This window comes from Electrona antarctica (assembly GCF_951216825.1).
Source record: "Electrona antarctica genome assembly, chromosome: 23".
Taxonomy (NCBI): domain Eukaryota; kingdom Metazoa; phylum Chordata; class Actinopteri; order Myctophiformes; family Myctophidae; genus Electrona; species Electrona antarctica.
The window spans coordinates 25,271,073-25,292,880 of record NC_136804.1 but is presented as its reverse complement, the minus strand read 5'-3'; the positions used below and the strand labels follow the sequence as shown (position 1 = coordinate 25,292,880).

General features: G+C 44.1%; 2 protein-coding genes across 2 annotated transcripts in view; both read right to left on the bottom strand.

Moving 5' to 3' along the window:
• Positions 1–21,808, bottom strand: part of LOC306916080 (ankyrin repeat and BTB/POZ domain-containing protein 3-A-like) — a 214,217-nt gene that overhangs the window by 54,401 nt on the left and 138,008 nt on the right. The gene's annotated exons all lie outside the window — the stretch shown is intronic.
• Positions 17,118–18,063, bottom strand: LOC306916079 (uncharacterized protein). The gene is made up of 2 exons (XM_079493808.1): positions 17,495–18,063; positions 17,118–17,362 (listed from the first exon to the last, which is right to left on the bottom strand). Exons 1-2 carry the CDS (start codon positions 17,915–17,917, stop codon positions 17,249–17,251), a joined length of 537 nt encoding a protein of 178 aa, XP_079349934.1. The 5' UTR covers positions 17,918–18,063; the 3' UTR covers positions 17,118–17,248.

Here is a 21,808-nt window from a genome sequence, read left to right as displayed (position 1 = left end):
AGGCCATTAAACCATGTGTAATCACATGAGTCTAGATGCCCTGGACATACCAGGCCTGCCAATAAGCATCTACCCCGGGAATGTATATCAGCCCGAAGCTGCTGCCATTCTCCACTGGGACCGGGCGACCAACCAGAGGTTGTCCAGCCCTCATTAGGTTGCCATATAACCCTGAACACACTTGACTAAGTTAAAGACACGGGAGTTCATAAGGTCCCATAGAGTGAAGTATTTCGTGAACGAATACTTAACAAAACGAAGAGGTTTCTTTAGAAACCAAGGTTTTGTAAGTAGAGTGAGCGAAATACTTCACTCGAAACACCCTTCTGTCTTGGCCCGGCAGAAGGAAAGTGTTCGAATGAAGACGCTATGACGTAGGCGCTCACTACATGCTTCGAGAAGCAGGGCGTCTGACGTCAGTCTTAAACCCGCAGTACATACATGGATTAATATGTACTGCGGGAGTATATTAATGAAGTTTCTGCCCTTTTGCTCCGCAAGGGAAACATCCCATAGAGTAGGGTTGGGTGACGATACGAATCTATCGTCAATCGCGAATGTACGAGTCCAATCGCCGAATATTTTTATTAGGCGATTTTTCGGGACGATTTTTTCTTTTGCAAAATATTAGCCCAATTAACCTGTAAAGTGTGAGCAACGTGTGAATCAATTTGGGCCAGCAAAGTAGTAACAGCGGCCGGGTGGAAATCCCCTTATAGCCGTTATAATGGTATGCTCCCAGAGTCCCCGCACGTAGCACCGGGGAACGGCCAGAGTAAAGGCTGGGACCGAGCCGACTGCCGAGGGAGGCTACTGTACTGTAGCCTACATACATTTACGCTCCGGAGTCCAGACCCATGCAGTTTAATAATATACAGTCACAACAGAATGCACACTGCTGTCTCGTGTCTCATCACAATCCCAATGCGCCACCCGTGAAGTCGGGGGGGAAATAAAAAACAGGCTGCTAGTGTTGGTGTAGGCTCGGGGATCGTTAGCTTAGCTTAGCGTGTAGCTACTGATTCAACCCACTGATTGAACTTCATCTCCGCCTGTAATCTACGTTATTTTTTTATTGACAACGTGAACGAACCCCGACATCAGCGCAGCTTGTCCGTTCCAACTTCACTTCATCTCCACCTGTAACTTATTTCTTATTTTGTTACCCTGGCTGCGCAGCTGCGCAGCTGCGCTGCAAAAATAGACGGATCTACAAGCTCTCAACGCGTAGCAAACGGGGCTGCAAAAACAGGCAGGACGCGGCGCCTTGAGAGCTTGTAGATCTGGCTTTTTTGCGACCTGTAGTGAGCTGTTCTCACTTTACTTTTATGACACGAATATATCGTCCATCGGCGATTTTTGGACAGACGATGGGCGATTGAAAAACATTGGCATATCGCCCCCACCTTACCATAGAGTGAAGTATTTCGCTCACTCTACTTACAAAACCTTGGTTTCTAAAGAAACCTCTTCGTTTTCAAATAAATATAGTGGAGTAAAAGTACAATATTTGCCTCTGAGATGTAGTGGATTAGAAGTTAAAGTATTGGAAACACTCAAAAGTAAAGTACAAATGCCTCACAACTGTACTTAATTATAGCACATTTTGGGTGGGAACCCCTTTTGGTGTTTCTAAGCATTTATGTTATACTTTAGCTATTGAAAAATAGCAGATCTACAAGCTCATAGCGCGGCACTCGGTCTGCTATTTTTGAGAAATCGTGACAACGTGGAGCAAATCTTTGAATATATATTCTTTCAGAGCGAATGCTTTTAACTCAAATCGTTGCTTCTGGGGATGTCCCTGGAACAACATATTTTCAGATGGGGGTCGGTGGCCAATGTTTGACAATTGTTGTGGTCCTTGACATGAAATATTGAGCACCACTGATATAGAAACATAGATTTCAGAAAACTGACAGGATTTAGAAGACTTTTTATTTTATTTTTTGACGTCAGGTCTAAATAGGTTAAGTTAATGTGCTTAGTTACTTTCCGCCACTGGTGCTACAGTCCTGAAGTGAGGACATTTTAATCACCTACAGGTTAACAACGTGACCGAATGAGAACACATCAGCAAATGCCTCGTGGCAACTATTAGTCACAATCAATTAAAATTAAAAGACATGTCAACATCAACATAGAACCGGCACATGCATGTGTAATTAATGTGATTATAATGAATCTCTAGAGGCACATTACATATAATGGATTTTACTAATCCTAATTAATCCCTATAGGCACATTAAATAATTCATCTTACTAATCGGTGATCTATTGAAGGGAGTTCAAGGTTATCCTTAAGGCTGACTGACTACCAAAAATAGTCTGGGCATCATCAACAAATCAGTGAGTTAGCAGTTGTTGCAACAAACAACCATATTATAAATGATCAAAGGTCAGGCTCTAGTATTTAAGCCATTAAGATCTGTGTCACCTTAGATTTTAACCACTTTTTTTTTACTACACTTCCTCTGCCAACCTGGGGAGAGCAACGGACTGACCTCATGCTTCCTGCTATGCATGAGGAGTCCAAGCTGCTTCTTTTCACCTGACGGGGGAGTTTTCCCGGCGGGACGTAGCACGTCCGACCATTTCCTTTCCCCTCCATCAGGCCAGGGGGAGGTAGTTTAGAGACCAGGATTACTGCATGTTTTTTTAGGGTACCTACCCTAGGGGACACGAGGAGAACATGCAAACTCCACACAGAAAGGCCCTTTCGCCAACCCCGCCTTGGAACCCAGGACCTTCTAGCTGTGAGGCGACAGCACTACCAACTGTGCCACCATGCCCCACTTAAGTTTTAACCACTTTAAACCATTAATTTAAACTTTAGCTTATAAATCTTTGATAATATGCTTCTGGGGGGGCCCTGGAACAATTTTCAGATGGGGGTCGGTGACGGAATACATGTTTGGGGGTCCTTGACATGTAAAATGTTTGAGAACCACTGATATAGAAACATAGGTTTTTCAGAAAACTGTCATGATTTAGAAGACATTTGTAGAATCTGGTCTCGGTTCTTCAATTGGTTAATGACATGTAATACCTACGTTTTTTGTTTATCGCAGTGCAAACATGCAACGTCGACTTTGAATGTGAACAACTTCTGTAAAGAGCCACGTAGCCAGGCACGGTTAATATTTATACTACTCTGTTCACAACACCTTCGTGATTCATTCATGTTGGTCAGCGGTAGATCCAACCGTCAGGCATCGCCGCAGCAGCAGTGTTGGTTTCGTCGACTAAAACTATGACGAAAAATGTTTGCCGACTGCCGTTTTGCACTGACAAAACCGAAATAAAAAACTAAGTTACGATGACTAAAAGCTGAGACTAAATATATTGACAATTTCATCAACAGATAAAAAGTAGACTAAAATGTTAGGGAGGGAACTAGTGGAGAAGAGATCCAGTAGAACTAAAAGACAGGTCATTTTATGTTTGGTTGCGCTCGGGTGTTTCGCTCTGAAAACAGCAGATCTACAATCTCGCATGCAACCAACCAAGTGTAAAGTCAGCCATTACGACGCCATCAAGGCACAGTAATCTTCTGGCCTGGACAAAAGTCTACAGGCGGGTTTGCAATGCACTCACTACTATCCACTTAAATTCAACACAACACTCACGTTCTTCATTGTAGAATAGATGGCATTGCTGAGGGACTCTGCATTGAGGTTAAACATAATGAATTATCTGGGCCAGATTATTAGCCATAGACTGCATCGGCACCAGATAATTTGCTGTGCTGGGAGGCACAAAACACATTAATCGTTTTCATGCACAGAAACGGCACAGAAACCATTTTCAAGCTCTTGAGTCCCCATTATTGCTATTGATAAGATATGATATATATGACTAATACGAAAACAGTTAAAAAGCAGAGCGCTGCTCTGCGTGTTTGCACTGAGATTTGAGCGGTGAGGAGAGATAACGTTTATGCACTTTATTTCAATAAGTACCCAACACTTTACTGTGCCATATCACTGTCTGGTTGCCTAGGCTTTTTTATGCCTTGCCGTTTTAAACTCTGTAGCACTAGCACATTTAACAAGAATGTTAAAGGACCACTTCACCACTTTTCAACATCTCTTCATATAATTGGTCCTCACTAATGTTCATGATAAAACACCACCATTTTTTCCTACTCAGTCTGTGTCTCATAGGAAGGCTTTGGGCAGTTCGGACACCCGTCCACCAGTGACATCATCATTAGGCAGATTTTTTTTAAATAAGATTTAAAAAAAAATATATTTAGATTGTTATTACCGCGAGAACGATGGCTTCAACTTTTGCATTGCAACTTTTCAGGAAAAGAAAGCCTGCCGTTTCTATTAGCTTGGATTCACCATCGATGATGTCACTGGTGGACGGGTTTCTGAACTGCCCACAGCCTTCCTATGAGACACAGACTGAGTAGGAAAAAATTTAGGTATTTTATCATGAACATTAGTTAGGACCAATTATAGGAAGAGAAGTTGAAAAGTGGTGAAGTGGTCCTTTAAGTGTGTTAAAAATAAAAACAAATCTGTGTGTACAAAATGGAACCAAATGGACCCTTAGGGGACCATTTGATTCCTTACTATCAATCATTTAGCTGGGGATAGCCTGGAACACTGAACTAGCCAATCCATGAAAATGAACTTGAAAATAGAGATGGTCCATTTGTGATGGAGACAAAGTCCCTGGGAAATATCTATTCATTAACAAACAGTATGAAAAGGAATGGGACATTCTTCTGCACATTATGTCGTAATTGCTTCATTCTGTCTAAAGTGCTTTCAGAACAATAATTTAATTTAGCCTCATCATCACTGTACTTGTATCTGTGTTTTCTTTCTTCCCCCGTCACATTTTTCCGGGCTGTGGAAATGGTGCGTAAAACGACAGTAAACATGCAACCCCACTCATCCTGTCTTCATTATCATTTCCCTGAGGACTCGAGGGAAACTTTATTCTATAATTTATTCTTTCATGGCTCTTGTTGGGAATTCTAACCATACACTTACTGTAAGTGCTATATACTTCATTCACCGCACGATGCATAGATGCTTTGCAACGTGTTTCAGATATACCCGTATTTGATTTATTTTTAATTGTTAATTGATTCATCTTTTTGCCTATAGGCTGAAAGTGGTTAAAGGCAGTTCCCACATCCCATTTCGATTCACTCTACTCTAGATTTCCAAGCCAGTAGTTTAGACGGAGTCTCTTGGTTCATGAAACACGGCGAGTATGGGAGAATTCATTAGCACCATGTGGATCTCAATGTGCTAATGGCCCACCCTTGTCTCTCTATCCCATCGCTCTCTATCCCACCTGCTGTAAGCGTTAGCATTAACTGTGTCTCATCTTGACTATCATTATCTTAATTTTGACAAATTTCACTGACATTATAGACATGTGCAGATTAATGGTTTTCTGGTGGTGACCCACATCTAAAGACATTGAGAGACATTCACCAAAAGAGGTATTGTGCCTTTTAACACATTTATCACCTGCGTTTTTTACCTTGTAGATCTGATATTTTCAATAGAAGATCTTCTATTCTAGACAGTGGCCTTGTGGTTAGAGTGTCCGCCCTGAAACTGGGAGGTCGGGGTTCGATCCCCGGCCGGGTCATACCAAAGACTGTAAAAATGGGACCCAATGCCTCCCTGCTTGGCACTCAGCATCAAAGGGTTGGATTGGGGGTCAAATCTACTAATCAAATGATTCCCGAGACAAATCGTATGAATTTGACTTTGACTTTGACTGATAGCAGTGGATTTCAACCAGTGGTTCGGGAACCACCAGTGGTCCTTGAGGGGGTTCCAGGTGGTCCCCAGCTAAATGATGGAGAGTTGGTAACCAAATGAACCTTTAAGTCTTGAGAGCGTAAAATGAAACCAAATGGACCCTTATAGATCTTTAACTCTTGAGAGCGTAAAATGAAACCAAATGAACCCGTGCGGGTCCATTTGGTTCCATTTTACACTCTCAAGAAGTATTGTCAAACGTCAACAATTAGAATGCTATCAGTTAGAATGAGTGTGAATGTATTGTTATTTTGATCAACGTTTGCCTGTTGTCTCTCCTTAATGGTACCAACATCAATAATACAGCATGGAATTGTGGAACAAAATTGGGTCTTTGGGTCTGAGAGGCTAAATCTCATCAAATGGTGGTCCGTGGCTCAAATGCTGAATAAATAATGGCCCTTGATATGAAAAGGGTTGAAAACCACTGACAATACCCAAAATAGTGAGGCCAGGGTTAAAGTGACTCTCCTCTATGACTCTCTCATTTGTTGTTCACCACACTGCATCAGTATTTAGACGGGGAGGGGGGGGTAGATTTTTGTTTAAGGCGTGAACTTTAGCCGGTCCCTCAAGGAACCACAAAAGGTTGCACAAAGTATCATAAGTTCCTTGGATGTCAAAGCGAAGGACGATAATTATCTACGAGTAACATCTGCCAGTAGGTGTTATACGTCTCGGAGGGAGTGCAAATGCACGCACGCACGCACGCACGCACGCACGCACGCACGCACGCACGCACGCACGCACGCACGCAAGCACGCACTTCATGCTTGCACATGATGTCCTTAACAGTGCATGCACCATATACCATACACACATGCACACATGGACGACTGGACCTATGAAAAAAATCAAGTGACATCTCATTTCAAGTGGCATCTGGCATCCAGGGAGTGTGTGTTTCGCTGGGATCGGGCCAAAGGCGCCGGAGATTAGCTGTTCACAAACAGACGGTCACACACGGACGGAGAGACCGACAGGATGCAAAACAATAACAGCACGGTTTTGACAGATTTAGCTGTGGAAATGAGGTGTTCCGTTTGCCTTGGTTATGGTGACCAGACGTCCCAAGACATTTGGCACAGTCCCGAATCAAGCGTTACCAGACTGTTGCCTCTCGCAATTTCCAAATGCTTTCATCATACAGTCTGGAGCAACGGAAGAGCTGTTATGAGTAAAATATAAAGCGAAGTGGAGACTCCTCGCCACTTCTGTTTCATTTTTACAGTCGCGCAACTTTTTCCTATAATATAAATAGAAATCATCTAAGCATATTGCTTGTTGCTTAGCAGAAAAGGAAATAAAAAAATAAGCTCTAAAGATATTTTTAAATATATTTTCGTGAACGGAAATGGCAGCTTCCTTACTTGGATTTCGGGAGCTGTAGTTCCAGACTCTGTATAGCATAATTTGGAGATTGTGGAATAGTTGTCTGGCTACACGAGACTACTAGCAGACTAGTTGTCTCAAATCCCGAATCCTGTCCTGTTTGTCCTAAAAGCCTAGTTTGTATTAGTTATGTAGTTCTTTTAGCCATGTACACACAGCACTCCAGTGCATTATGGCAGTTGTAGTTCTTTAATCCGTGTACAGCACAGCAGTGAAATGATGAAAAACTACTCAGTTGTAGTTATTTTAGTCGTGTACAGCACTGCAGTGAATTGATAAATTACTACTACAGTGCAGTAGTAGTTATTTTAGCCGTGTACAGCACTGCAGTGAATTATGGCAGTTGTAGTTCTTTTAGTCGTGTACGCAGCACTGCAGTGAACTGATAAATAACTACAGTTGTAGTTCTTTTAGTCGTGTACGCAGCACTGCAGTGAACTGATAAATAACTACAGTTGTAGTTATTTTAGCCATGTACACAGCACTGCAGTGAATTGATAAATAGTACTACTATATATGGTGGAAATGTTAAAACATTTATGGAATACGGTAGGAAAATAAACCCTTGCTGACAACATGGAACCTGGTGTCCCAGCCCAGGACCTGCTGAACATGCAGCAGCCAAAATGTGAGTAGATGAAGATTTTGCAGAAGTTGCAGCGGAAGCATAGCCTATAGCTGCAGGCTGCCACAGAAAAGATGACAGACAGATGTGATAGCTAGGTCACCTAGGTGCCACATTGATTACAGTTAATAACAATAAAATGAATCTCATGTAATAAAAGGTCATTTTCATTTTCAATCGTAAATGGTGCATATACAGCCGCTTTACCCAAAAGCACTTTACAATCGGCATTACTTTCATCCATTCACACACACTATATCTGCTGTTTTCACTATTTATACGGTACTGTATATCTTTGTAAATATTGAGAAAATCTTTGAATTGTTATTGGGGAGGAAATAGTATTTCTAAGAGCATTGGTATCATTCTGCATGTTGACTCATAAAGTACTGGGGTTATTTGTCCAGCTCCCCTAGCTGTCCCGAGTTTCCCCTCATTCTCATCTGGTCACCCTCGCCCTAACCTCGGTGTAACACTACAGGAGGCCTAAGTGCTTTTGGGAGCTCCCGTAGCATTGGACAGAAAGTAAGATGTTTCACACTGTCGTGACCTCAGCAGGCTCAGTGGCACAACAGATCTCCGCTGTGTATGCTCTGTTGCCGACGGGCTATACCGGGAGATAGTGTTGTCCCGATACCGGTACTGGTATCGGTTACTCGGGCCGATACCACCCTCAACTTGCCTCAAGTACTCGTAATCGGTCCCCGATACTCTGACCCAAGTACCAAAACATTAAATTGACACTTGAGAACAAAATATTTTATTTGCTAATAAGCAAAATAAAGAACATTTTGGAATTTGATATTTTCAAAATCGTTTCAGGCTATTATTATTGTGGTAATTGAACATTACAGTATCATTACAAGCACAAGGCATGACAAAGGAAAAGAGGGTAAAATAACAACAAAAATAAAAAGTACTCGTATCGGTACTCAGTATCGGCGCATACTAAAAATGAAGTAATTGTACTCGTACTCGGTCTGAAAGAAATGGTATCGGGACAACTCTACCGAGAGACATTTATAAACCTTTCTTTGCGTGCTGCAGTGAACACAGCAAATGTGCCTTGTCTGAAAGTGTAATAATAATAATAACTAGTGGAGAAGAGATCCAGTAGAACCAAAAGACAATTTTCAGTCAATTTTATGTACATTTTAGTCGACTATATCAACTTTAGATTTAGTCGACTAAAATCGTGTGATATTTAGTCGAGTAAAACTAGATCAACACTAAAACATTCCAGGTGACTAAAATGTGACTAAAACTAAATGAAAATGATTAAAAAGACTATGACTAAAACTAAACTCAAAATTTGCTGTTAAAATTAAACACCACTGACAGAGCCACCAGGGTGAAAGTGGCTAATATAATGTTTGGTTGCAGCAAAGAAAACACGTGTCACATCGTAGACGATAGTCTCACATTGCCTAGCCTCGGAAACACAGACGTTTTTATTTCCAGGGAGAAAATAAAAGTCCACTTCAATTCGGCATAGAGTAGTGCAAACGCAGCTGTGTCTAGATTCTCCTGGTGGATCCTGCCGGGAGCTGCCTATGCCATAGAAAGCATAGGTGGACCCCAGACTACACGTTGCCAGACTGCTGCCTCTCGCAATTTTCAAATGCTTCCGTCATACAGTCTGGAGCAACGGAAGCTCTGATCATGAGTAAACTATAAAGCGGAAGTGAAGCCTCCTCCCCACTTCCGGTTAGTTTTTGGCATGTCAACTTGACATGTCCATTACAGCCAGTCAGCCACAGATAGGGTGATCATGTCCCCCCTTTGCATGGGACAGTCCCTCATTTCCAAGACTTTTCAGGCGTCCCACAAATGTAGACCCTGTCCCACATTTTCACTGGCAGGCATCATTGTTCAAATGCCCTAATAGTTAGTCCCCTAATAGTGCATGGCTTTCTGTTGTGAAGCTCTATCATTGTCTCTTTTCCTGCAAGATGTGTATTTTAAACCTGTTAAAATAACATGAGAAATAGTCCCTATAGGCTACAGTACCAAGTCAGCCATACTGTACCACCAATGACCACAATTATCATTTAAAACAAAATGTGAGACGCCATAGGGGTTCAATAACAAAATGATAGGCAATATTAGACCTATGGTCGAATGTGACATCAAGGCATTTAATAGCAACTTAACTAATAAGTTGATAACCCCGCCCTGTACCATCTCCCAATCCCACTTGTCCCACACAAGCGATACGTCTGTCCCTCAAATGAACCGTTTGGATCTGGTCACCCAAGCCACAGAGGTGATGTACTGTAATTATGCAATGGTGGAAATGGTCAACTGGAAGAGGATGATGAGGAGGAGTAGGAGGATGATGAGCAGCCTGCAGAGGCCTGAGAGGAAGATGCTGCTGCTAAAACAGCTTAACAGCGAGACACAGAGAGCCATCTTTATTAACACTCCCACTGATCTGATGAACTGCCAGGAAACACATTACTGCTGCTGGACAACAGGAAAACGATCCCCAGAATAATTTCAGGCCAAGCTGTGAGAGAGAGAGCTGTTTCGGAGGGCTTTGACTGTGTGTGAGTTCATCAGGAGTAAAGAAGATGCTGGAACAAGTACTGCCAGATGCTGTCTGCCACCTACGCCTCCCACCTTTATGGTGTTACTACTGTATCACACCTTTAACCATTTAAACCCTCTATACTTTATTACTACCTATAACCTCACATGAGTTGTCTATGTGCTTAAGTGTGCTGTTAAATCCTCTGTACCAACTCTGGTACAGAGCTTATAGATCGCTATTTTGGGGCGAACGTTCACCCAGAATATGTATTCTTTCTTTCTTTCTTTCTTTCTTTCTTTCTTTCTTTCTTTCTGTGCTCGGAATTAGGTCAGCTACTTTGTGAAGTGGAGAGAGAGAGACAGACAGAGAGAGACAGAGAGATGATGCATGACTGAATGGGAAAAAAGGTACTCTAACTAATACTTGGTGAGAAATAGCACAGACAGCTTGGGTCTCATTGAGATTGTGCTTCACCTGTGAGCATTCTATGTGGGCGTGCTGTAATGGCATAGACAGCTATTTGGTCCGGGTGAGTCACACAGCAGGTTTTAAAAATGGTTTAAATGTGGGTGAAATCGTGGCATATATTCTCAAATGTGTGTTGGTGAAAAAAGGGCAGCAGAGGAAGCATTTTTTGAGAAAGGAGAAAATCCTTTCGATTTGCTTTAGGACGCGCGTACAATACAGAGCATAACACAGGAGCATACCAGCAAATCACTGCCCCAGAAAAGCAAACATGACAAGAATTGCAAATTTTGCCGTAATCCTTTTAGCAAGTATGAGCCCTTCTCCAGCTTTTCCCGTGAGAGGGGATTCCTTTATTTGACAAAAACCATTCAACCGTTGAAGAAGAAAACGACACTATAACTCAATAACTATTGTCAGCCTGGGAAAACGAAGGAAAAAAATAAATAGGCCAGTGCCACTTTACTGTAAGTTCTAAACTGTACACGCTGCAGGCCAAGTGACAGCGAACGCTGTGGACAATTTAGTTTTGTCGATGCAAATGGCGAGTGCAGCAAGCGGATCAACACAGCTCCATTCTATGGAGTGGAACAGTGTGTACATATTCACCCGTGGTGTAAAGTAACAAAGTACATTACTTTACTCTGAAACCCTACAAGCATGTGCATTGTGCGCCCACTCAGGTCCTCAGACAAGGCCCTCCTGGAGACCCCTACAGCTCAGCTGTAGGGGTCGAATGCAATCTGCATTCAAAGATTCACAAAGACTAAAAAAAGGAGTGGGAGCGTTTTATTCATTGCTGGCTGTCTGAATACCAAAGAATAGAGAAATATTGCTTATATCAGCTTTAAGTAAACACTTTGAGTACTTTTTCTACCACTGGAACGGTGTTTATATATTCACCATGCATCCTCTGCTTCAGGGGACACACCCTGCCCTTTGGAACACATGCAGGGCCTCATTGTTAAATGCCTACACTGTATTACATTACGCCGTTTATTTGCCCAGAGACTGCTGGGGCTCTGCTGACAGATGAACTGTCTGCCACACACACACACACACACACACACACCTGGTCAAAATATAATTATGTCACGTATGGGGTGTCCACTGGCTTATAGCGGTCCAGGCGCATGCCACAATTATAGGCTCTGGCCTGACTCGACGCGCTGCGTGTTCGAGTCCCATTCATGACGACCTTTGCTGCATGTCTCTCCCTGTCTCTTCCTCCCTCTTTCCTGGCACAAAAGCCATTAAAAAAAAACCAATACGTCACATATTCAGTGGTGGAAAAAGTACTCCTCACGTCTTACTCAAGTAAAAGTATCAATAATGCAATGCAGAAATGCTCTGTTACAAGTAAAGTCCGGAATTCAAAATGCACTTGAGTTAAAAGTAGGCCTACAAAAGTTGGTATCAAAATGTACTTAAAGTCTCAAAAGTAGAAAGTGCTCGTCCCTTTTCACATGTTTTCAAATATAAAAATCTTTTGAAAATAACCTACCTCAAACCCTAACCTAACCCTAATCGCAGGTACGGGAGCAGCACATGTTCCACCGCATGTCCGACCGTTGTTTCCGCATGTCGGTCCGTTGGTGTGTCTAATCTGTGTGTGCATCCCGATCTACAAGCTCACAATGCGTCACATCATCGCATCACATTGAGCTTGTAGATCGTCTATTTTCAAATGGCTGAAATGTATATAGAGCTGAAGTGCTTAGTGTGTGTTTTGTAATAATAATAATCCAAATCTACAAATGAACTAGTAAACTAAAGTTTTCAAATAATTGTAGGGGAGTAGAAGTAAAAGAACTGGAAATTGGAAATACCTCAAAAGTATTGTACTTAACCTTAGCTATTGAAAAATAGAAGATCTACAAGCTCATAGCGCACCACCGAGTGGCGCGCTACGAGCTTGTAGGTCTGCTATTTTTGAAAAATCGAAGAACCACTGACATAGAAACATAGCTTTTTCAGAAAACTGTCAGGATGTAGAAGACATTTTTAGAATCTGATCTCAGGTCAAAATGGGTTAACTAAATGTAATTGTAAATAGTTACTCTTACTTTGCACCACTGACGTTGGGTTCTTTTACATTCTGTATATGGATCCAACAGACACGCTGCACACCATGTCGAACAGAATAAACAGAAAACGTATAGTGTGTAAAACTGCAACTCCCTCAAGCACCAGCTGTACAACATTGACAGAAGAATTGGAGAAGGACTAAAATGTAGACATGATTAGGTTTGCTATTCGACCAACCTCACGATGAAATAATAGTATTAGCGATTGTTATTCTTTATCCAGCCTCTTTTATCGCGCAGGAATGGCCACTTGCCAGTTAAATCGGCCGTGAAATTACCCTGACCATTATGCATTGCATAGCCAGTTTACTTCCAGGTTATCTGTTGTTAAATTTCAGGTTAATTGCTTATAATGACTTGGCACGTGACACAGTTTTAATATGCTGACATGATCGACGAGGGAGCTCTGTAGCTTTGCACGGAGCCACATTCTGCTTCTACATGCTGTTCATCTATCAGCGAGTCCTTGACTTTCTTAGAGGTCTCTGCAATTAACACAATAACATAATGCTTAAGATATAATAGGCCTGTCTTTGCTGTTGTCAAAGGACCACTTCACCACTTTTAAACCAATCTTCATATAATTGGTCCTCACTAATGTGCATGTTAAAATAGCACACATTTTTTTCTACTCGGTCTGTGACCGCGGGCAGTTCAGAAACCCATCCTCCAGTGACATCATCGATGGGGAATCAAAGCTAACAGAAACTGCAAGGCTTTCTATTCCTGAAAAGTTACCATGCAAACCATCGTACTTGCGATAATACAAAAAATATTTAAAAAAAAAAGTCACTGGAAGACGGGTTTTTGATGTGCCCACAGCCCTCCTATAAGACGCAGACCAAGTAGAAGAACAATTGTGCTATTATCATGAACATTAGTGAGGAGTCTGACTATATGTGACTGAGGGACTGCCTTGGATTTTTTCATGTCATATGAAAGCAAATTGACATATTGGTTGTTCAGTTTGACCCACCAGTTTTGGAGATATGGCTTATAGAGTAATGTCTTGCAGAAAACAGCGAGTTGAGAAAACAGGCTTGAAAGGTTCACTTCTGCGGTCTCTAACATTACACCTAGCTACATGTTTAAGCATTTATTTCATATTTACATGTCGATTTCAGCTCTGACACTTATTTCAGACATGCTCTAGTATGTGAAGAGTCTGCCTGTGCTATTAACTCATTTTGAAAAGCTGTAATTTGCGCGATGGCAGTCTCTCAGTCAAATCTGGTCACATATGAAGAAGACATGTTGAAAAGTGCTGAACCTTTAATAGTCTGGCCATGGACTATAACTGGCAGAGGAAAATAAAGAATGCCACTGAATACACAGGGCGCTGCAGTGAACGACGGAAACGCTCTCCGTCTGTGACAGCTAGCGCTCTATTTTAAGTACATTGGCTGCGCCACATGTCTTTCTTTCTTCCTTTCTCTGGCTGACCCTGGAGGTTAGTTCGCCCAGCTGGAAGCACACTCTGCTCGGAGACAAACGCCCATGCAGCAAGTTAATCAAACGTCAGCCAGGTGTTGTTATTTTTGCCTGCCTGCCTGAGCGGTGTGTGCCTGTCGGATGGGGTTGCGTTATTCTGCCTTATAGAATATAGAGGGTATGCAGTATGCACATTCATGACATGAGTGGCAAAGTGAGTGCCAAAGTGGGTTTAACGTTGTGTAATGCAATCATATAGGACTTTTCTGTTTGGCTGTCAAGGCCAGAAAGTATTTTTTTGCCACACACGCACGCACGCACACACGCACGCACGCTCGCTCGCTCGCTCGCGCGCGCATTATGCCCCACAGCTTTCCGGGTTTGTGTAAACACAAACAAAACATTGAAGTCAAAAGTGAGGGCAGAAAAATGAAGATGGACAAGTGAGGACGCAAATTGTGATTGGCCGGCGTGATTTGGTGGGAGATGTGCCATTGGTTGAGCATGGCATAACGATTGTGCCACGGGGGACACCCGTTGTATATACAGTATGTGACTGGTAGAGAGATGTCAGACATTGTGCAATACTCCAGTTATACGATACTTGGACATCTTGCTATGCCCAGCTTTCCGGGTTTGTGAAAACACAAACATTGGCTTGTGATTGGCTGATCACCCCATATAGTGATGATTTGATTTGCTGAGCAAAGTACTGTACATATTGAAGATAAAAGTGAGGGCGGAAAAGTGAGGACGCAAATTTGTGATTGGCCAGAATGAGATGATGTATGATGATGTATGATGATAAGAGCGCCCCTCACCTCACTGATTTTTATTATTATTGCACCGCTCATGTTCACACGGAGTGCGATTTTTTTTGAGTGGTGCAAACCACTCCAACAACCAGCTTTGTCTGTATGTTTGTGTACCTGTGTACCTACGTGTCCGTGCAAAGGTGAGCATGGTTACTATGGTTAGTGTGTGACGTCACTGACATAGCTGATCAGACTATATAAGACCTTGCACCACTCAGTTCACACCGGTGTGATTTTTTACTTAAGTAAAACATTTGAGTACTTTTCCCACCATTGCTCACAGGCGATTTGCAGACAGTCAATATTCCTCAGTGAGTATTTTAAGTAAAAAAATCACACCCGTGTGAACTGAGTGGTGTAAGGTTTTATATAGCACGATCAGCTGTGGTCTGACGTAATGTCTGACGTAATGAAATCACACCCGGATGTGATTTCACAACTGGCTTTTTTTGTGCAGAAAAAATGAGCATGGTTGCTACGGTCATCCAGTTCACCCGGGTGTGATTTAATTACGTCAGAAATTATTTTGAACATAGCAACCATGCTCATTTTTTTCTGCACACAAAAGCCAGTTGTAGGAGTGGTTTACACCACTCAAAAAAATGTGAGTACGTTTCCCACCATTGCTCACAGGCGATTTGCAGACAGTGAATATTGATTGATTGATTGAAACCTTTATTTATTCTCGAAAGAGCAATTGAGGTTCTCCCTCATTTTCAATGCTGACGAGATTACATACATTATATGAAACAGTTGAAGACATGCAGGTATAAAACACAAATCACATCTTCATGTAAGGCATAGAGACATTATTATACAGACATTGAGACAAAACACAAGTTAAAAACAGTTACATATTGAGGTAGGGAGGTTCAAAAGCAGGTTATTAAATTGACCATAAGATATTGGGGTATTCATTTTCAATGTTTGTTGTAAAGTGTTCCATGTGGTGGGGGCATCGAGGCAAAAGCTGATTTTCCTAGTCCCGATTGTAAGGATGGGACCTCTAGTTTAAGCCATTCACTTGAACGGGTCTGGCGAGTATTTATTTTCCATTTTAACAGTAACGTGATGTATGATGGTAGCTTTTCATCAATGGCTTTAAAGATAAACTGGTGCATGGTTCTCCTCTCAGAGAGGGAAGACCAGACCTACTGTATCATAAAGGGTGCAATGGTGAGTGCTATAGTTTTCACCTGTAATAAACCTTAGTGCTGAGTGATAATGTCACAATCCGTGGTCCCTAGTGGTCCTTGTTCCTAGTTTTGGTTAATGTTTTCTGTTCTTGTGTGCTTTTATTGTGTAGTATTGTTTCCTGTATGCCTTGTTTCCGTTTTCCTGCCTTGTCTCACCACCTGTGATTATTAGTTTGCTCCACCTGTGTTCTGTTAGTTTCTTAGCCAATCCCTGTCTTGATTTTAAGTTATGTTCACCTGTGCCCTGTTTTCCCTGTGTGTATTTATACTCCCCTGTCTTTTCAGTTCCTTGTGAGATCTTTGTTGAAATGTCATGTAAGTGTTCAGTTCTAGTCTCTGTTATTAAACTATTTGCATTTGAACTCTTTGGCCTCTCTGTCCTGCATTTGGGTCCTACCCCCCTTGGCTCACCGTGACAGAAAGATCTCACCAGTCTGGACCCAGCGGACAGAAGTTTGACTTTGATTTTTTGTTTTTGGACTTTGTTGCCAGTTTTGAGTTTGCTGAGGAAGCCTTCTATCATGGCAGATAATCACCTGCCCTTTTCATGGGAGGATTTTGGAGTGACAAGGGAGGATTTTCATGAAGACCCAGTTTTTCTCAATTCCCTTGTGAGTTATTGGAAAACGGACCCTGATTTTGCCAGACTGGTGGCAAAGACCAGGTGGGAGTATGGTGTTGGCCGCCCTACTCAGTCGGCTCCTTTTCAACCCTCCTCCCAGCCATCATTCCAGCCTGCTCACCAGCCTGCGTGCAAGCCTGCTCACCAGTCAATCAGGCTTGGGTTTGTAGGCCTCCAGCCTGTTGGTCCAGCACCCGCCTCTGTTGACTCTGCATTCCCTGAGCCAGCCTACGCTGACCCAGCTTCGGCCCTAGATCCATATGTTGGGTCTCGCTTGGCAATCTTCAGGGGGAACCGGGCGAGGGGGCGTCATCGCCATGGCTTCCAACGCTTCCAGCTGCCCAGGATCCAGAGCATTCCACTGCCCAGCTCTCCGCCTGCAGTCCCAGCTCCTCTTCCTGCAGTCCTGTCTGCAGCCCCAGCTCCTCTGCCTGCAGCCCCGTCTGCAGCCCCAGCTCCTCTTCCTGCAGCCCAGTCTGCAGCCCCAGCTCCTCCTCCTGCAGCCCAGTCTGCAGCCCCAGCTCCTCCACCTGCAGTCCCGTCTGCAGCCCCAGCTCCTCCGCCTGCAGTCCCGCCTGCAGCCCCAGCTCCTCTGCATGCAGCCCCGTCTGCAGCCCCAGCTCCTCTGCCTGCAGCCCCAGCTCCTCTGCCTGCAGCCCCAGTTCCTGCAGCCCCGTCTGCAGCCCCAGCTCCTCTGCCTGCAGCCCAGTCTGCAGCCCCAGCTCCTCTTCCTGCAGCCCAGTCTGCAGCCCCAGCTCCTCCGCCTGCAGCCCCGTCTGCAGCCCCAGCTCCTCCGCCTGCAGTCCCGTCTGCAGCCCCAGCTCCTCTTCCTGCAGCCCAGTCTGCAGCCCCAGCTCCTCCGCCTGCAGCCCCGTCTGCAGCCCCAGCTCCTCCGCCTGCAGTCTCGTCGGCAGCCCCGGCTCCTCCGCCTGCAGTCCCGCTGCAGCTCTCATTTGAGGTTTCAACGCTGCAGCTCTCCTCTTCGTCTCTGCCGTGGCAGCTCTCCTCTACGTCTCCTCCACTGGAGCTCTCGCCTGAGGTCTTGCCGCTGCAGCTCACATCTACGGTCCTGCCGCTGCAGGTCCCCCCTGAGGCTTCACTGCTGCAGTTCATCTCTGAGGCCCTGTCTCTCCAGCTCGCTTTCGTTGTGGCTCCGTCTGGTCATTCTCCAGACCCCTCTCCTATGCAGCCATGGGGGTCTGAGTGTCCACCTAGCCGTCCCCCTGATGACACTGCTGCTGCCTCATCTCGGCCTCCTGGCCGTCCCCCTGACGACTCTGCTGCTGGCTCGTCTCGGCCTCCAGGCCGTCCGCCAGACGACGCATTTTCTGCCTCGTCTCGGCCTCCTGGCCGTCCCCCAGACCACGCCTCCTCCGTCTCGTCTCGGCCCCCCGGCCGCCCTCCAGATGGCGCCTTCTCGTCCATCTCATCTCGGCCTCCCGGCCGTCCGCCAGACATGACCTTCTCACTCCTGGTCCACCGTCCGGGCCGCCCCCCTGAAGTGGCCCGTTCTGTCCCCTCCCAGCCTCTAGGCCTCCCACCTGAAGACACCTGCACTGCCCCTGTCCTGTCTTCAGCCTGCCCTTATGGGGTCCATGTTCCCATACCCATTTTTCTTGGTCCAATGTCTCCCTCCTCCGGGCCCCCTCCACCCACCCTGCTCAATGTTCTGGACAATGGTTTAGGGATGTCTGGGAGCCATCCCTTGAAGGGGAGGTACTGTCACAATCCGTGGTCCCTAGTGGTCCTTGTTCCTAGTTTTGGTTAATGTTTTCTGTTCTTGTGTGCTTTTATTGTGTAGTATTGTTTCCTGTATGCCTTGTTTCCGTTTTCCTGCCTTGTCTCACCACCTGTGATTATTAGTTTGCTCCACCTGTGTTCTGTTAGTTTCTTAGCCAATCCCTGTCTTGATTTTAAGTTATGTTCACCTGTGCCCTGTTTTCCCTGTGTGTATTTATACTCCCCTGTCTTTTCAGTTCCTTGTGAGATCTTTGTTGAAATGTCATGTAAGTGTTCAGTTCTAGTCTCTGTTATTAAACTATTTGCATTTGAACTCTTTGGCCTCTCTGTCCTGCATTTGGGTCCTACCCCCCTTGGCTCACCGTGACAGATAAACTGTATCTAGGGGTAGAAGAGTGGTAAGGGCAGCATTTCTATAAATTACGTCCAGAACTGACATGAAAACAGCATCAACAACAACCCTTTTCCTACAGATCATTGGGAAGTTAGCTTTATTTCTGTAGAGAAAACCAATTTTCTGCCTTAGCTTGGTGGTAAGGTCAATGATATGGTGTTTAAAGGTTAATTTTTCATCAAGCCAGATACCCAGATATTTATATTCAGTGACTCTGTCGATAGAGGATCCATTGATAGTGCGAATGTGCAGGGAGTTGAAGTCTATGTTTTTGGTTTTTGAAAATAGCATACATTTGGTTTTACTGGCGTTCAGGACGAGTTTGAGTGAGATGAGTGCATCTTGCATGGTGTTAAAGGCTTGTTGGAGTTTTTCTATTGCTAATTGGGTAGAGTCAGCTGTACAGTAGATTATGGTGTCATCAGCATATAACTGGGATTGGCAGTCTTTTAGTGTGGATACTATGTCATTTATGTATATGGTAAAAATAACTGGACCTAGTACAGAACCTTGAGGCACACCATTGGTAACCTGCAGGAAATCTGATTGTGTATCCCTTCCCCTGACACACTGGCGCCTCTCGTTTAGGTAGCCATGGAACCAACGATGGGCCCTATCGTCCAGACCAATGTTACGTAGTTTTTCCAGCAGTAGGCCTTGATTTACAGTATCGAATGCTTTTGAGAGGTCTATAAATAAGGCAGCACAGTGTTGTCGATTATCTATTGCAGATACTATATCATTTTTGACTAAGGTGACTGCAGAAATAGTGCTGTGATTTGGTCTAAAACCGGATTGCTGTGGGCTTAAAACTGAAAATGTAAAGAAATATGTAGCAACCTTAACTGTGAATCGGCGTTGGGTTTAGCGTCGATCTCCTGGGTCCATTCAATCGCAGTGTAGTTAGCCTCCCGAGTCCCGGCTAGCGAGCTGTCAAGCTGTCACCCTATCGAGCTGTCAAACTAGCTAGCAGAGCTAGCGCCGGCTACTGATCCTATGCAGGAGGGGATTTCAGTGGGCTATACTTGTGAACGGTGCATCCGATCATTCAAAGCACCTGGTCCGGTTAAAGTAGGCATCTAAAACTATCGATGTATAAAATGTGATATAAAAATACGATTTAGAAATAAGTAAAATCAGACAAATTCTGAGACGCTACTTAGGCGGTATCACAAAACGCCGGCGCATGCGCATCCCAGATGATGCGGTGAGTATTTTAAGTGTGCTCGTTAATTTGTGGGTTCTCCTATACCCATACTGAAGTGTGGATGTCCAGCGATGCGCACTCCTTAAAAATATAAGTTGGGCACCTATGCTCTGCTCATAAAACAAAAATACATTGCATGGATGCACCTGGGACGTATCCTCAGTGATGTATCCCAAGGTCATTGGGGTTCCGGGTGATCAAGTCCCGACTTACGTCCCAGTACTAGTAGCTACCCTCGATCCATCCCACCAGGGAAAAACCAGGGCCACACAATCCGTTCCTCCGGAACTACTCTGCCGGGACTGGGTATGCGGGAGGATCGCATCAATCTGGCACGTGGAAGGACTAGGCTCTGTGGGTTGACTCCTGTCCGGGCCCCTCCTACGTCTCACCAGGTCCACTCCTGCTCTCACTAGGTCCAGCACCTGTGCGTTGCACCAGACTCCCAGCACCAGGCACTTCATTCAGGAGTGGTCATATTAAACAAAATAAAAAATAGAAGGCAGGCAGTCTTACAAAGTTACAAAAAGTCTCAGAGGAAATCTCAGTGTGATATTATTACTACCCAGCGATGAAACTGATGCAAACACAACCTTACACTTAGTCTCAACAGTATCTCAACCAAAATAAAAGGGAAAGTGCCGGTTGCTCAAAGAAAAGAACATGTTCTGCTTAGAAAGGGAAGATTTCCATTTACCCAGTAACTCAAGGACAGATGTCTGCTCCGGTAAACAAACAAAATGCTTTATTATTACAATGCATTCGGTACTGTTTGAAGGGCCACTTAGTAACCTTGTATAATAATCCGGCACTCCAGTTGACTGCAGTCCTTTCAACATCAGACAGTATTATGTGTCATGTCTTGATAATGACCGCTCCGCTCTACCGCTGTCTAATCAAAGCCTCAGAGAACCTGCTGCGCTGCTTGGATTTTAATGCTGTATCCAATATGACAGACATGTAAACAAACGCAGCTAAACGTTGCTCTCAAGAATGTTTTTGAAAACATTTGAAGCGAGATATAGACGCTGCAGTACCCGGAAAAGTATTCTATTTGATCAACTCACTTCCATACATTATCCCGCTTATTACATGGCTACTTAATAATACATAAATTAATAAATTGGCCCAAAACACAAACAAACGAGGTATTTCCTTGCTTACGGTAATGAAAGTATTCCAAATGTCCTTACGTCTGTCCACTCCACACTCGCCGTGCACATGCATGCACATTTTGGTCAACTTAGATCGTTTGATGTTAGTCTAGGTTTAGTCGACTAAAATGTATTTTGGCGGGCCTTGATGGCGTCGTAATGGCTGATCTTACACTTGGTTGCAGGATGCTGAAAATAACCGATCTACAAGCTCACAACACAGATCTGCTATTTTCAGCATGCAACCAAGTGTAATATGACTTGTCTTTCAGTTCTACCTGATATCTTCGTCCCCCCCCCCCCCCCCCCTGCCGCCCCCTCACCTTAGTCATCAAAGCGTAGTTTTCAT

Coding starts and splice junctions, on each gene's coding strand:
- LOC306916079 (XM_079493808.1), bottom strand. CDS start 17,917: ATGAGAGCTGCAGCGGGACTGCAGGCGGAGGAGCCGGGGCTGCCGACG. Junction 17,363..17,494: donor GGCTGCAGACGGGACTGCAG/GTGGAGGAGCTG, acceptor ACAGGACTGCAG/GAAGAGGAGCTGGGACTGCA.